Source organism: Meleagris gallopavo, chromosome 6 (assembly GCF_905368555.1).
Source record: "Meleagris gallopavo chromosome 6, MGAL_WU_HG_1.1, whole genome shotgun sequence".
Lineage (NCBI taxonomy): Eukaryota > Metazoa > Chordata > Aves > Galliformes > Phasianidae > Meleagris > Meleagris gallopavo.
Window position 1 is genome coordinate 20,515,728 of NC_139409.1, and position 16,895 is coordinate 20,532,622.

Here is a 16,895-nt window from a genome sequence, read left to right on the forward strand (position 1 = left end):
ACTGTCAAATGGGCAGTGTAATTGTCAATAAAAAAAGACATTTTGTTCAAACAGGAATGCTTAAGACTTTCATTAGATACTCTTAAAATACTACACAATTTTGTGGTTGTATTTACTGCCTCATTTGGAGAGAGAAATAAGGCTGGTGAGTATGTTTTTTGTCGTTGCTTTTTTTGTTTGTTTTGTGTTTTTTTTTAATCTTTGAACAGAACAAAAGATATTTTATTTTTACCTGACATTTTTACTGAATTTGGTCCAGTATAGCCAGCAGTGATGTAAAGCAGTAAGCTTACAACTAAGCTCATGCAGTTCATTTCAAAGATGTAGGTAAAATGTTACTCTTCCCCCTGTTTTGCAATGGGGATTCTCTTGACTTACAAAGTTCAGTGTTCGATCAAATACTAATCAATTTCTACTGTAATGGGTGCAAGTTATTTTAAAGGACATGAAAAGGACAGTGCCAGTCAACAGTTTCATAAATTCTTATCAGTCCTAACTGGGAGGAGACACTTTTTCAAGTGATCACATTCAAAGACATGTTTCTGATGACTGGAAGTCCTACTCAAACCATCTTAAATCCTGTTCTAGAAGCCATTTGGGAATTAAGTGATTTCTACTGCATATGATGTCAAACAGTAAATTACAATATCATGCAGTTCTTTAAATAATGGAATCCCTTTTCCACTACGACCCTTTTTAGTTTCTTGAAAGGGATGAATAGGGTAGAGAGGAGAGCATGCAGGACATCTGACCTGATTGGCCTTTGATTCTAGTAAAAAAAAAAAGTTACACTATTTTCAGAGAATTAGCTACTCTCACTTCAGTTTTCTCAGTATTTTGGCTCAACCTTTTAATAAAGAAGGACAGATATCGCTGCCACTACCTTTCTGTGAAAGAATGACTGTAGCAACCTACTTTTCAATAACTCCAATAGAAAATCATAGCATCAAGGTAAAAGCAAAGCTTCTACCAAAGCAAAACTTCTCAGACAGACTTCTCCTGACCTGCACATACAGTGTCAACTGTATGTATCTGTATGTATCTGTTAACAATTCATGTATGTTTAGATATAGTGAGATATATTTACCTATATTTAAATATAGATATTTATACACTTCTACATCTATACTTATCTGTACTCTCTAAAGAGAATAATGGAAATAAAAGATTTTTCCAAAGAAAACATTGATTATTTTTGTGTTCTTTAACAACAAAATTTAAGCCTATGCATTTAAAGGTAAAACATTAATAGAACATTTTGAAATCAATGACTGTACTTACCATTTGCCTTCAGATCCATAATTCTGATATGATACAGCAATATTATCATCCCTTCCATTTATGTAATGCTTTATTTCTTCTTCAGAACCCATTTTAATCTGCACAAGAAACAAAGTACCTCAGGAAAAACTATCATAAAAACTATCATCTAATATTTATTTAAGAGGATGTAAAGAAAACAAATTGAAAATGCTTGCCCTGATTTGCTGTTTGAAACTAGCCTGTCTTCAGATTTTAAGCAGGACCCCAGTGGCATCCTCTGCATAATCCTTGGAAGTATCTCATTGCAAAGCATGCACATTTCTGCAAGTTAGCATAATAATACAAAAGAAACAGTAGAATGCACCTTAAATTAGAATGAAATTTCACTGGAAATTTTTGCTCATTTTTAAAATATTCAGTATCAGACACTGATCATTTGTCTCAGATGAATTAAATGTACTTACTTACCAGGAGGGCAGATCTTACTGTTTTCACCTGTTCTGGAAGGTTATTCAGCAGTCAGTAGGTCTAGCTTGGCTAGAACTGTGCAGTGAAGTTGGACTTTGTTCATTTTGTGTGAAACTAGTGAGTTTTGGGTGCTTGCAGGATAATGGGTGTGTGCCAGGATTTCCCCTGGAGCCAGTTAGGGTTGTGAGGGAGGATGTGCACTGAAATCCTCCCAAAGGAAGTCTCTGTGTTACTGTATTCTTCACTCCTTCTACGGTTACCTTCTCTGGTTAGTGAGCCAGGCTGGCTGTGGAGCACACCTAGGGCATGCCAGCACGGAACCCCACCTTCTCTCTGAGGCTGAAGCCATCAAACCAAATGGGAATCCCTGTAGTGACTGAGAAGGGATAGAAAAGCTTAAAAATGGCTCCTCCCTGCCTGTATAGCATGTTGTCCTTTTCCACAGGCTCTAGCATAGCTGAGGGACTCAGCTGTGTCCTTCAGCACAGCTGTTGGAGCTGCCTGGAATTGGCTGGGTCTGGCATGGGGCCTCTCCTCATAGAGGCTGCCTCCATTTCCAGAACTGTGCTACATAAACCCACTACACCATAACTACCCATTTCTGTAGCTGTTTATTACTTATATTTTTTTTCTTCCACTGTGGAGCAGGGTTAACCTCCACAGTGTTACTCTCTGAGTTCCCATCCATGCTATTATGGGATATACACAGCTGCTGCCCCTCCCTCCAACTCCCATCGCTATCCTGGCTCTCCAAGAACACTCTCTTCATTTTCTTCAATTTTTTGTGTTGCAGCTCTTTATCTAATTGCAGGTGGCATGTGAGCAACCTCCAAATACAGATGGTTTACCCTTCTACTTGAGAAACCTGTGACCCTTTCATGGCACCAACTCACTAGGAATATCTTTTCTGCATGGGTCTGGATTGTTCCTCCCTCAATTTTTTGAGAAGTGGAAGGGAAAATGCACTCCAAATAACAAATAAGTAAAACAAATAATAATAAAACAAAGCAATCAGTGGTTGAGACAAAGGGAAAAGGCAATAGAAGATGGACAGGTAAAGAAAAGGACTTCAAATGAGAAGACATTTGAAGGAATGAAGAGTAGCATGGCATCAGGCGAGGACTAGCTGTGAACAGCAAATGGTAAGGGGAATTTAACACCAAGCCCTGCACACAGTGCAGTAACCTCTCCAGCATTATAAGGGAATTCTGCTTAAGATATTGTTACTGGCAGATCTGGTAGACCCTGCTGTAGCACTGATCTGAAACCCAGTATCTCCATTAAAAGGCAGGGCAATTCATATATGGAATCTCTTTTTTTCCTTTGATAGGAACCAATTTCACATATGGCACAAGGTTTCAGAGTGGAACTAATACACAATAAATGGAGATGACCAAAGAATGCACTCACAACCATACCACTGATTCAAACCAAACCGATAAAGTAGAAAATTATAGATTAGTCTCTGTTTTTTTGAACTGAGTTGTGTAAGGGTAAAATAAATTAAACAGAAAAGGCCTTCTTTGCCTAAATATCTAATTTATACCACTTCACGAGTGACACGAGTGATTTCACATTTCTATTGTTTTTTTTTCTGTGGAGAATCAGCACAGATTTATTGCTTTGAACTAAAGCTGTTAGTCCTACCAAATGAAGAAAACTGAACAATCTTTGGGACAAATAAACACTATTATTTTATTACATATGAAATAATTATATATTATATATATCATATATATTAGAGCACAGTTAAGCAATATATTTGTATGTTATTTATTATATTGTTATGACAAGTGGAGTAATAACTAAAAGTGGATCAATTAACTTCATCTTAAATGAAGCACAAAGCTTAAACACAATCTGTTGATGATACTTTGATCTGAGAGGTGGTAAAGTATTTCTAACTCCTTTTGTTGTATTTAAGGTTAAGGATATTTTTGGGAAAAGCTGAGAAAATAACTTACTGGCATTATTCTTGTAACTGTTTTCCTCTTGCGATGAATTGATTTGTTTTGATATCCTGGAAGCTACCATAGGCAATGGATCTATTAATTGGTTGGATGGTTCACTCTAACTTTTCCTGCAGTCTGAGAATGGCACAGGTTGGGAGGTTTTTTAATGCCATGTGTAGTCTGGTTTTGAATATCTAAAGGGAGGGACCACACCCTTTCTGAGAGATCTGTTCTAGTGCTTAACTGCCCTCACAATAAAGAAGTATTTTCTCATGTTAAAATGCCTGTAATGCTATTATTTTGGAAGGGAAAAGTTATGCTTTAATGTAACTTCATGCTTTAATATTATTTTATTAATAATCTATACATTTTTTATAGCTGTTCTCTAAAGACAATAGGCTGTCTGAAAGTCAATGTAGGATTAGAGCAGTGTTGAATATAAAGCTTTTTAAAGAAATAATTCATTCAGGAAAATGGTACCTAAATTCTATATCTGAAATTACATTACTAAAGCTAAAAATACTGAAGGGGACAAGATTCGCATTTTGTTTATTTGATACTTCTCAGTCAACTTTTGAGTGAAGAAACTATGACAGAAATAGGCTGAGGCTTGATACTTGAAGGTATTCATATGCTGTAAGCCGATTTATGTGCCTACTGTGTCATCACTTGAAGCACAATATCTTGCAGGCCATTGTTAGTCTTGCCTGAAAGACTTGCCCGATATCATAAAGGAAATGGCAAAATATTGATGGCTGCCCCAGCAGTACCCAACTGTGGATCAGCAGCTTACATCTAACCATTTTACACACAAACACATTTTAATCACCTTTAAATGCTAAGATAAACTTCCTCTGTTCTCATTGCTCACCTTCAGTAGGAATGCTTAACATAGTACAAGCTAGGAAGAGCATTTAATGTCTTTAGTCTCAGTTTAACACTATCCCAGATCTTATGAACTCCGACTTCAGAAAGAAAAATCTAAAAGAAGGTGCATTTTAAAATAGTTGTGTCTGAGTAAATGGGGCCATCATGTGGCAAATTAAAGACACAGCTACAGAGAGAAAAAATGTTTAATAGTTTTGATCACAGTTGGGAAAACACCTTCCTTCATGAACACAAAGGAGGCTAGTGTGAAAGTTCAGACACAGAAATTCCTCCTTTCCTTCTTTCCTTTTTTCATAAGGAATTCTAGAGAAAATTTCAATTATCTTTTAGAAATTCCTTATTGATGAGAGATTCTTGGATGGAAAGCACATGCATTTTTCCTAACAATTCTCATAAATAAGAATGAGAGAAGGTATAATTACATCTTCAAAAGAAAAATAATAAAAGTCTTCAAATGAAAACCAAGTGAGCAATTAAGTTTCTGATAATTTATCAAACTGCTGAGGAAACTCAAGAAATGAAATTATAAACATCTGCAAAACTAAATTGTTGTATGCTTTATTGAATCGACCTTTACAAAGATAAACCTTAAAATACTAGAATCCTGAACTACAATCCTCAAATAGAAATTACATGGAGAGTAAAGTCTGAGTTGTTTATAATTTGGTAAATATGTTAGTAACTTTCATCTTTATTTACTCTTCTTTTACACTGAAGAATAGACATGCACATAGAGATAAATGATCTGTAGGTCTACCCAACAGAACCTCTGAGTTTGTGGTTGGAGAAACTTGTCAAAGTTCCATTGTGCGTTCTTCTATCAGTGCCTTGGTAAGTGCCCAAAATTTTGTTTGTTTTTTTTGAACAGTATGAAAATGATGTGTTCTTACATATCTTACATCACTATGAAGTATATGAATGTCAAGGAATGACATAGGGTACAACAAATACAAAACAGATGTTGTAAAAGATGTCATATATGTACAAGCAAAGGTGAGAAAAAGATCATATTGGAGAAAGTCAAGAGAAAAAATCATGTTGTTTTTGACCAAACTAGCCACTAGCAGTAAAGAGAGAGCAGATAAAGCTGACCTGTTAGTCTTCTCACACCTCTCAGTTCTGCCTTGAGTTGATCTTTTAAATATTTGCTGTTAACAAAACTGACTTAATTATGGGCATTTGAAAAGTAGGAGAGAACAAGAAGAAACTCTGTCAGACAGATCTCTATTCCTTCTCCCTCAGCATTGCTTCATTTTATCATCTTATATATTCTGTACTTAGTTTTCTTTATTCATAGATCACACATTAATCTTGTTGTTCAGTTGTCCTGTTTTCATTAGTAGTTTATCGGAGAACCAATTTAGTCACATGGAAATAAAACTTTCCTTTTGTTTGAGGCAAGAACCATGAACTTAAAACAACCCTTTGCTGTATTCAAAGATTTGTTAACATATTTGTCTCCATTATTAAGCAAATGAATGATAATATAATTTCTACCTATGAACGCATGAAGTGAATCTATGAAGAAACAGATTAGATGCACCTTGTATGTGGACAGAGAGTCTTTGCTTTTAAGTTACCTAAAATATCAATTACCTTAAATATTTGGGCATTTTAAAGCACCCCACACATTTTCTAGCATTTTTGTAAGAAATGTCTCTATCTTTGGAGAATACAAAGCTACAATCAAGGTTAACAGATTTTTTTAATGAAATATAATGTAGTCCAGGATGTAAGAAACCTATTTTAATGCCCTAGTCATTCAACATATGACTCATTTTCTCTAAGCTATGGCATTGACAACGTAGGTAGTCATGGTAATCAACCTCATATCCTTCTATGAAGAGAAAAGATTTTAGTTTATTGCTAATCTGACTTGCTAGTGACAGTGATTCTAGAATGGAATGAAGCCCCGGGCTTCATTGATCAGACCTTTGTTAAACATGCAGAAGGGAAGCTTGCTTAGAGAAATAAGATCAGGCATAAGCATTTACTTTTAGTTGTTTGCAGTCCTATCCCAGCAGTAGTATTAGAGCTCTACCTCCTTAGCTAACAGTGTCCAGCTCACAGATGGAATGAAACAAACATAGGAATGAGCATGCGAAGACAAAAGGAAGTATGCTCACTCTACAGTATAGGGACTTATAAACAGTTGTACTTGTGTGATCTTTTTCTTACTGTTCTCTGCTGTTGATATCTCTACAGTCCATGCAATTCATTGCAAATTATTTGAAGTGGATGCTCATTCTATTTCTCACTTTCTGATTTTGGTTTGCTGCATTAGAATAACTACAATAAAAGAAACCATCTTGCATTAGAAATATCTAATGAATGAGGAATTAAACAGGAATTAAATAATTCTAGACTGTGTAAAAAAAAAAAAAAGCCTGGCCACTTGCCAATAGCAGTTATTTAGACCATCTTTTTGTACATTTTGATGTGGATTTTTCTGTACAAGAACTACTAGAGTCAGCAATATTCATGGGCAGTGTGGCATGTTTTTCCCCTACTGAAAGTTGTCTTCCTTTCAGTGACAAAATCTGCACGTTAGATTGCATTTTCAGGGAGAGGAATAGGAGGATGTTTTATAAATGTAGACTACAGGTCTTGAGGAAAAGATTGGCTATATGTCTATTTGTACTTTGAATAATCACAAGGAATACTCATTAACAAATCTTTCAAGATCTATGGAATTTTGCAGATATAAATGTTCTGTTAGACAAGTATAGTAGCAAGAAAGAGATGAGCATGTTAAAAGGATTTACTTTTAAGGAAAGGGAATAGTTTCCATTAAAGCTAGATTGACTGGGAGTCAACATCAGGATCATTGATCCCAACATGGGATAGCTAGGGAAGAAATATCTGATGAAGAGAGTGGCAGAGATCCATAACTGTTAGGTACACAAGGATCCATAACTGTTTTACAGTCATTGTTTGAAGTTGAGACAGTCCATGATCTTTGGAACTGGTGAATGATGCTCCTTCAGAGTTTTATGAGGAGAGAACACTGGATATTATTGGTGTTCTTTCTTTATCTCAGAAATGAGAGAAGGGCTTGTTAGTAAGGTATTTATTGCATGAAGAACAGCAAATTGCCATTGTTGGGGCAGGTATGCTGGTCAGTGTTGGGCAGTAGGATGTTAGTATTCAACATACTGACAAGAATTTGCAGTTGGAAAAAACTTGTGTACCTAAGACACCTTTTTCTTTTGAAAAAGTGCTCCTTGGAGGATTAGCAGGAGGCCCATCATCAGGAGACCCATCAGACTGGTGAACTTAAATGTTTCTTTCTTGTTTTTCCCACAGTCAACAGCATATGCTTTGAAAGTCATTAGGATTGCTGAGGAGATATCAATGCTTAAAACCCTCTGAGAGCTTGTTCCAAACATAATGGAGTAAGAGGCAGAAATCTGACATAAGAATTCCAAGTATCTTCTTCCAGAAGGGTAATTTGTGTACATATGTAAATATTCAGCACAAGACATGGAAGAAGGGCATCTTACTCCATAAGAAGACAATGAATGTATATCATCAAGTGTCTTTGATTGTTTCAGTTGGTATCCTACCAATGTGTATGAATATCTGAATAGAAGGTGCAAAGAAGATGGGGCCAGGCTCTTTCCAGTAGTTCCCAGTGTCAGGAAAAGAGACAGTGGGCAAAACTGGAACTCAGAAGGTTTCCCCCAAACCCCAGACAGTACTTCTGTGCCATGCAGATTCTGAAGCACTGGCACAGACTGCCAAAAAAGGCTGTGGAGTTTCCTCCTTGGAGGTCTCCAGAAACCATTGGACATGATGCTGGGCAACTTGTTCAGGGTAACCCTGCTTGAGCAAGGGGCTGTTAGGCAAAGTAACATCCAGAGGTGCCTGCCTCTGCAATCTGATTCTGTAAACACTAATCCAAACATCAGAAATCCTATCATTACAAAAATACAAAGCCTACTTTTAAAAATAAAATATTTAAATTCAAAATTTAGTCTAAAAAACAGCAATCTAAATATGTTACCACTTGAATCCTCAAAGTGTACTGTTAAGAAATATCAGTACCCTTCTTGCAAATTTATGATGTGTTTATATTATGCAGATTAATGGCCTTTCTCATGGACAAGGAGTTATTTTTTCAGGTTGCAGGAAACAAACGAGTTTGGTACTCAAACTGTTGTTCAGTCAAACAGGCACAGAAGAAAAGAGATTAGAGATTGAAGAAAGATCACATTAATCAGTATACTGGAGAGCATTATTAATACAAATGACCAACTTATCCGTCAGCACATTCATATGTGTGTGTGTAAGAGTAACTGCATGTAGATAGGCAGGTTATACATATAAATCTTAGGGGATTAGAAATTGCTGACAGAAGTATAGAACACTTATTGAACAGGCCAGTTTTAAACTTTAAAATAGAACTTTAATTCAGAGATATTCATTAACAATACACATTGCTAATGGTAAAATCTTAATTGCTATTATAAGATATTCAAAGCAGTTAACTCTTAAAATTCACATAATAAATTAGCAATTGATATACAAAACCACAGAGCTGATGCTGTGTAATTATAATTTGTTATCTGCTGCTTCCTTTCTGTAATATATTTAAAGCAGTCTTTCCCAGCATTTACAGTCACATTTCTTCCACAATGAGTAAGTGAACCATGAGTGAGATACTTCTTAATAGTTCTGGGGCCTTAGTTTTCAACCTGTACCCATATTTCCAAGACCATATTTGCAGTAATCCCAGGCTAAAACTCCACAAGAGATATCTGGGATCAAGGTCCAGTTGGCCTGCAAGTTCTCATAAGTTGATAACAAGCCTAATAGGCCATAACTGGGTCCCTACACAGTCAGCATAAGTCACTGTTAAGATAAGGCTTAAGGCTTGTTCCTAGCAATACCAACACTGGTTTTAATGCATACAATCATGTTTACATATTGTTTACCAGATGTGCCTGAATAGCGTGATTTTGCTAGAGTTCAAAGCCAGCTAACATGAATTAAATTTGGCTTAGCAAGCTTCTACTTTTATAGGTGTAATAGGCTTCTACTTTGGGCACGCAGTAAAGTAGTTTGAATAATGAAAACTAGTAGTGAGAAACTGGTACATTGTTATTTCTTGTTTTCATAGGATTTATAAAAAGTCTTTAGTTTTGGAGAAAAAAAATATCAAGACTGACCAGTAATATTATGTAGTATTGAAATAATTAGAGTGACACTTTGGAGAGAAGTACTGCCTTTAATTTACATGTTGCAAGACCCACTTTGAACATTGACCAGTGAATAGTAGAAGCCTTTTTCAGCCAGGAGCTGCTGATGAGTCCCTTGCTCTGTGACCTTGCCGTTCTGGATCACAGCAATCTTGTCAGCATTCTGGATGGTGGACAGGCGGTGAGCTATCACGATGCAGGTGCGGCCTTCTCTGGCTTTATCCAGTGCTTCCTGGACAACCTGTGCAATGAACAAACCAAAAGGCAAATTAGAATCAGCTACCCTTTCCCCCTGTGGTGTAGTCTGGGGACACCTGTTGAGCTATGTGTAGTGCAGCAAAGAGTAAAGTGACAATTCTATGGCCTAGGAGGCACTGATGGGACAACTATTCAGGAAGTTGTATTACTTCAACTGCTGTCTGGAATAAACTGTAATATAGTAGTGAGAGAAAGGGAATAGCTATGACTTTAGCTTCTTGAATTAAATTTAGCCTGTGTTGGCAAGGAGTGAAGACTGTTGTAATGGACGATTTCTTCAAACAATTCAATTTCTGAAGTTTGTTCCTCCTAACTGAATTTTGGCAAACAGTTTCTAATTGAAACCAGAAAAATTCCAGGCAGAGAAAAGCCTTCTTCGCTGTTGCTTCAGTCATAGGTACAAAGAGAATGGTGTTTGGGGGGCAAAGGAGGACCTTAATATTTGTCTTTGACTAGTACAAATACATAATTTGCACAAAACACCATGTTTCCAGCTTTAGGCTTTCATCTATGGGGACAAAAATCAATAATATGAATACAAACAAATGTGTTTAGATTCCGTTGCAGGCTCACAACCAAGTTACCTTTTCGCTTTCTGTGTCTAAGGCAGACGTAGCTTCATCCAGCAGCAGAATCTGGGGCTTACGTACAAGAGCTCGAGCAATAGCAATACGTTGTTTCTGACCACCAGAAAGTTGTGCTCCCTTGTCTCCTACACGAGTATTGTATTTCTAAAAAGAATACATTAATTTCAGTACATGAATGCAAATCCATCCTGAATTTAAGCTTATTGGCCCTGGCACCAGTGATCTATAAACTGTTTACACCATGCCAATATATTTCTTAAAAAAGATGACCAGAAGTGCTATCCACCACAGATCTATGGATTTTTTAATCCAAGGCTTCTTAAAGCAACCACCCCTTATTGTTGAAAAGAAACACTGTTCTTAATCCAGAGATTGAGAGCTATTGTAGATCAGTGAAAGTCTATGACTGGGGATAAACCCCTGACCTTAAACACCAAGCAATCCTCCTAACCAATCAGTTAATCTAAACAACATTTATTCATCCTAAAGAAAAAAAACAACGCCTAATATGTTTCAGGCCAAATTATATGCTGTTAATAGACGTAGATATTTATATGCTATTTTTCTATATGTATAGTATGGATTTGGGCAGTTCTGTTAATTTAGGTATCTCAGTTAGGGAAGATCAATCAGACCTCTGGACAAATTAATATGTTGATCGCAGTAGTCTGCAATGTAATATATATTTTGTTGCAAAAAGCATTAAAGTTTATGAGACATCAGTATATATCGTGACATTTCTTTATACAGGTTAGGAAACAGCATATCTTGATAAGAGTCATTAGAAACTAAAAGTGATCTGTAAAAAATTGACACTCTACATAGTTGTATTTTTTCTGTCAACACAAAAAGCAGCTAGATGACGTGAAATCAACTTCCAACAGCACCATAGGTTGCATGCAGTTCTGAACAGGAGAGAAAAAAATATAACTTACTTCTGGCAGAGAGTCAATGAAGGAATGAATATTGGCTGCTTTTGCTGCACTAATGATTTCCTCATGGGACACCTCCCGGGTGTTGTCCCCATATGCGATGTTTTCAGCGATGGTGAAGTCGAACAGGATTGGTTCTTGTGAGACGATACCGATGTGAGATCTCAGCCACTGGATATTCAGTGTTTTTGCATCTTTGTCATCAAACTCCTGAAAGTTAAACATTTTAAATTTAAAACACATGAATATATGCGTATTTGTGACTTACTGCAAATTTACAAAAATGATATAGTCGGAGCTAGACAAATTTTAAATCCAAATTATTGAAAGCATTGCTACATCATACAGTAGCATATATACTTACTAAGCAACCCTTATTAAGCAACCTTTTAAGTGTTTTTTATCATAATGTTTTAAAACCTTACATAATTTGCTCTGAATTGAAAGCAGTCCTCCCACTGCCATCATGCTGTGGATCAAGCATATTTTTGCCACACAGATTATGTTGCATTAATTCAATATAAAGTGAGTAATCAGGACTTTCCTTATAACACTTCACTGCATTTATACATCAAACACAGAAAATCCAATTCTTATCCATAATAAAATGCTTTTAAAAGTTTTTAATCATCTCTTACGCTTTATCACATCACATGAAGTAAAATGAACATATCTTCACTTAAAAAATTGGTATAATCTCATAAAAATACTTACAATTTCTCCACTGAGTGGATCATAAAATCTCTCAAGCAGCTGAACAACAGTGCTCTTTCCACATCCACTGCTACCAACAAGGGCCAATGTTTGTCCTTTTTCTACTTTTAGATTCAAGCCTTGGAGGATTTTGACCTCTGGTCGGTTTGGATAGTTAAATTTCACATCTTTGATCCTTGTGTTTCCCCCAAACGTTACCTATAATTGTAATAGTATCACTGTTACATCTTTAAGACAGTTTTACAGATGACAAGTATTTCAAATAGAATTTTTTGTCCACTGAAATTAGTAGAGTTTTGCACTTTCTGCAATGATGGCTTTAACTCTGTGGTTTGAATCTTTGTGAAGATATAAAACCAAAGTGTAGCACTGAAATCATTTGAATATGCTTGTAATTTTGCCAGTTGAATTCCACACAAATTCTAATGTAAGACCAGATTTTCAAAACAAATAAGCTCTGACACAGTGTGGGCAATAACTGGGCTCACAATAAAAAACTTGCTCCATGTTCTGTTTGGATAAAATATCAAGAATATATCAAGATAAGGAGGTAAGTAAGTTCTGATAAGGTAATCAGAAGGAGAGGAGAAATCAGCTTGGAGTAAGAAGAATACTGCTCATATTGCCAAGAAATAATATTGACTTTTATACATTGCTTACTTACAGGTTTCTCTCCATCCTCGCAGTAACTGTCTATTGAAGGTACTCTATCAAACAGCACAAACAAGTGGGCTGCTGATATCTTGGCTTTGGCATAGTCTGGTGCAAAAGAGCTGGTTTGTCCTAATGCCATAGCACCAAATACAACAGCTGAAAACACTCTACAAAAGAAATCAGAAACAAAAATCAACAGAGAATGGAGAAAGGAAATGGGGCTGCGTCAACTTTTACTTAAAGAAAAAAGGAAACTACATTTAAAAAAGAATAAAGTAGTAACCACGTATTATTGCTTTAATTACTGATTTAGTTCCGGAAATTTGTTTTTGTTCTCTTCTAATGAAATGAGAGAAGTGAACCTTGTTTCAAAATTCAATGTCTTCATTACTTATTAACATAAATTTATTTAATTATTAATACTGGTTAGCTATTAAATTTCAAGTGAGGTGAGGAGAAAAGTGGTCAATGAACAGCAAAATTGATACAATTCTACTATTTCTGTGATTTCCCCTCTATGGTTCAGTGACTCCTCGTAGCTAGTGATTTATTTTTAAACTATAAAAGAAAAGAAGTAATCAAGCCTGTAACAAGGTGGCAATATCTTCTGTAGTATGTTTTCATTATCTTTAAGTAAAGAATAAATAAAATCTGCATATATTCTCATAGCATGGATTCATAATATCTCTGTGCAGTAAACAAAGGTCTTGAAAAACGATTGCAAAAATACTTACAAGAACACACTTTTGTACTCCATGTGTCCGTTAACCACAAGATAGGCTCCAAAGCGGAAACAGCCAGCATAGGTAAAAAACATCATTGCTTGTGAAAGGGAAAAACAAAATCCAAATATATGTGCCTTCTTCACAGAATTTCTGTAAGAAAGAATGCATGTTTTCATGAAAGTGTGCTATCATACTAAAGAATCCAAAAAAACGCCAGCAATTAATTGACTTCAGATGCTGCTGCTAGGAATGCAAGTGCATAACTCATGCTTAAGCGGTGTAAACCTTCATCTCCTATTAGTCTGTGCCCAAGATTGTTTTGTTTCCATAATTTTATTTCCAAGTATGGCTGGGAATACGGATGCAGAAAAAGATGATATTTTAGCTACTATGTCTATTTATTGTCTTACAATATCATAGTTTGAGTTTTAAAACACTTTACAGTTTAGTCAATGTACTATTGCATCACATAAGAAGAAAAAAAGAGCAGAATTTTTAGCTTGTAGTCTCTAAATTTCAATTAACCAAATAATAGATTTTACAATATTACACACTTGGGAATCTGCTTCTTTTCAATGTAAGCAATCAAAATTCTTCTCTCAAATACGATTAAGCCTGGTGTTCCGATGCAGAAATTAGATTTTGGATAATAAAACTAAAGGTATAACTAAAAGTAAGGCAGAGAGAAAAATTCTAGTATGTATTTTATCAGGAGATAGAATTTATAAAAAGAAATAAAAATATTTTAATTATATTGACACCATTCATGAGTCATAATTGTATGTTTCCTTTTGGCACAAAGAACAGGAGCCAAACTCACAAATGTGCTCTTTTGATCTTTTCATTAGTTTCATTAATTAAATACAACACGCTAACAAAAAGTTGCTAGCACAAGTAAAAATGTGTATTTTATTCTGTACTTCAACTACAGATTTTACTTTTAGTTCTTCAGTTATTTTTAACATACCTGTATGGTACATGCAAATGCTCTCCATACATGAGCTCAAACCTTTTTTCCCGTGTCAAACTAGCAACAGTTCGAATATTTTCTACAGCTTCTGTTGCAATCTGCAATAGAAATAAAATGTTTCAGTTGGAAGTAAAGTTCATGTTGCATTTCCTTACCATAACTTCATAAGTATCTACTAGAATATAGTTCTATTTTTTTATAATTGTTTTTAAAATTGTGGACCTTTGATATGAAAGAAAGCCTTTTAAGTTTTTTCTTTTTAGTTGATGAGATTTTTAGACGATGCTCAGAACTTTCTGATGCAACTTCTCTAGTGTCTTCCAAACAGAATGGGAAAAACTTCTGGACAGTGACAATTAAGGCAAAGATATTGAATAAGAAAAATGGCGATGTAGCATTCAACTTCCAGTCTACTCAATTTGGGCTATATTTGGACTGTATTTGGAGTGTTATATCTCTGTTTACCCCTGCTTGAAACACTGAGCTTGAATCCACGACCCAACAAATTGCATCCAGTACAGTACATGGTGTGTGTTGGGCATTCCAGTTTTGCCTCAGCTGCTGTTGCTGGGATGGCAATAATTCCTCACTATTTTTATCTAGCTTATCTAAAACACATAGCTGAAAGCATTTTTTTTTCCATAAACTCTATCAAAGATTTTTAAAATGTGGTCTTCTTATCTTTGTTCCAGTATATAATTATTTTATAGCCTGGGTAATGTTTGTGCCACTGTTTGAAAATGTAACTGCTTAAATAAGTAACATTGATTTGAATGCAATAGAGTTTTTCCTTAGTTATATTCTCTCACCAATACACAAAGGAGTAGTCACATATTTTTGTTAGTAAATCAAATTCAGTAAATTTTCCAAGTAGAACCCTCTTTACTATGAACAACACTAATTTTAAATATTCTCGTAACTGAATAAAATGCCTGTGTTCTAGTGTTTGCTTACCCTGACAGGGGACACTCATACACTGCTAAGAAAGGTAAGTTTTTTCTTAAGTATTCCTCAAAATCATTAATTTATGTAACATTTATGCTAACTTTTTCACAGTCTGCTCTACTAAGAAATTCTTGAGGGCCTATTCTAAATATTGTCAGTCTCTTTCCTGTGATATCTTACAACAAAATATTGTTAATTAAATGTACAGCAGAAGAAAGAAGATGTAGAAGTAATTATTTGTAAAGAAAGGAAAAGTATTTCTGGCTTATGTGCAAAAGCCCATGAAAAGATCGTTACACAATCATTCCTGTTGACTTGGAGGGTCAAAAATGTTTTTCAACAAGTTTATCAACAAATGTGATCGTTGGAATTGTAACCATTTTAGTAGATAGGAACGAATGGGGGATTTGGATCCACATTAAGATAGATGTCTAAACTATGATGGGATACCTATTCATTTAGTCTCTTTCTTAAGGATCATTAACTAAATAAGAGCTTAATTCACCTGCCCACACATTGGTGTCTTGTGTTGTTAGAATTGCTCTTAGACACCCAAAACATTGAGTGAACTTATGTCAGATAGGATTCAGAACACAGAGTAAACACACACCCTTCTGAAATGGCAGCAGAAGGCCTCAAATACCAAGACATCTCCTACTTTAAACTGCCAACACATCTGCAGACACATGGATTTAAATACGAAATCTGAAAACTCTTACGTGCACATCTGTACACAAATAACTCTGCTCAACAACTTTTGAAAACAGTAAGATACAAAGACACAGAAAGGAGCTTCCAAAAGTTTTACTCTGAAGAAAGTAAAATCTGGGAAGTGACAAAATAGTTGTTCTGTCTCAAAAGTATTTTTGGAATGAACATTAAATACCTTCCTTTAATTTCCTTAACAAGAATCTAGCCTTCAACTGTCATCTTTCTTATCCATTCAAGAAATAAATGAATGGCTGACAGACCCAGGAACTGGTGGATATACGTGTATTATCCCTAGCATCATTAAGATGAAAAGGAACAAAGAAAAAAAAGCAATAAGACAGATGGCATGACAAAGAACACGAGAAAAGAAAAAATATCAAAATGAAGAGGGTTGCAAAATAAGGAAAATAGAAATTGTTAGAATAGACAGGAAAAAGAATGTGCCCAAGCAACGCTTAAGTGCATTCTGGTGTTAATCAGTTATGAAAATAAGTATTGGTTGATAACTTTTACTGAAGAGCTGTTGTGTCCTATAGGCCTACTAGTGTAATTACAGTCTGGCTATCTCCTGAAGTTACATATCAGGTTATTATCTCTAATTATATGTAATATGTCCATTATCAATGG

At 35.3% G+C, this 16,895-nt stretch overlaps 2 protein-coding genes across 3 annotated transcripts in view; both read right to left on the reverse strand.

The window, feature by feature from the left end:
* Positions 1-1,777, reverse strand: part of LOC100548646 (ATP-dependent translocase ABCB1) — a 40,270-nt gene extending 38,493 nt beyond the window's left edge. Inside the window, exons 1-2 of the mRNA XM_085227359.1 lie at positions 1,732-1,777; positions 1,282-1,379 (exon numbers count right to left, since the gene is read on the reverse strand). Of these exons, the coding sequence (XP_085083485.1) occupies positions 1,282-1,373 (92 nt within the window). The 5' untranslated portion in view covers positions 1,374-1,379; positions 1,732-1,777. The remainder of the gene's footprint in view (positions 1-1,281; positions 1,380-1,731) is intronic.
* A 7,180-nt stretch (positions 1,778-8,957) lies between these two features.
* LOC100303709 (ATP-dependent translocase ABCB1) overlaps positions 8,958-16,895 on the reverse strand; it is a 46,780-nt gene continuing 38,842 nt past the window's right edge. For both annotated transcript variants that reach the window (XM_085227363.1, XM_010712600.3), the window contains 7 exons: positions 14,610-14,710; positions 13,652-13,792; positions 12,928-13,084; positions 12,264-12,461; positions 11,553-11,759; positions 10,615-10,761; positions 8,958-10,013 (listed from right to left, as the gene is read on the reverse strand). In XM_085227363.1, the coding sequence (XP_085083489.1) occupies positions 9,807-10,013; positions 10,615-10,761; positions 11,553-11,759; positions 12,264-12,461; positions 12,928-13,084; positions 13,652-13,792; positions 14,610-14,710 (1,158 nt within the window). In that variant the 3' untranslated portion in view covers positions 8,958-9,806. The remainder of the gene's footprint in view (positions 10,014-10,614; positions 10,762-11,552; positions 11,760-12,263; positions 12,462-12,927; positions 13,085-13,651; positions 13,793-14,609; positions 14,711-16,895) is intronic.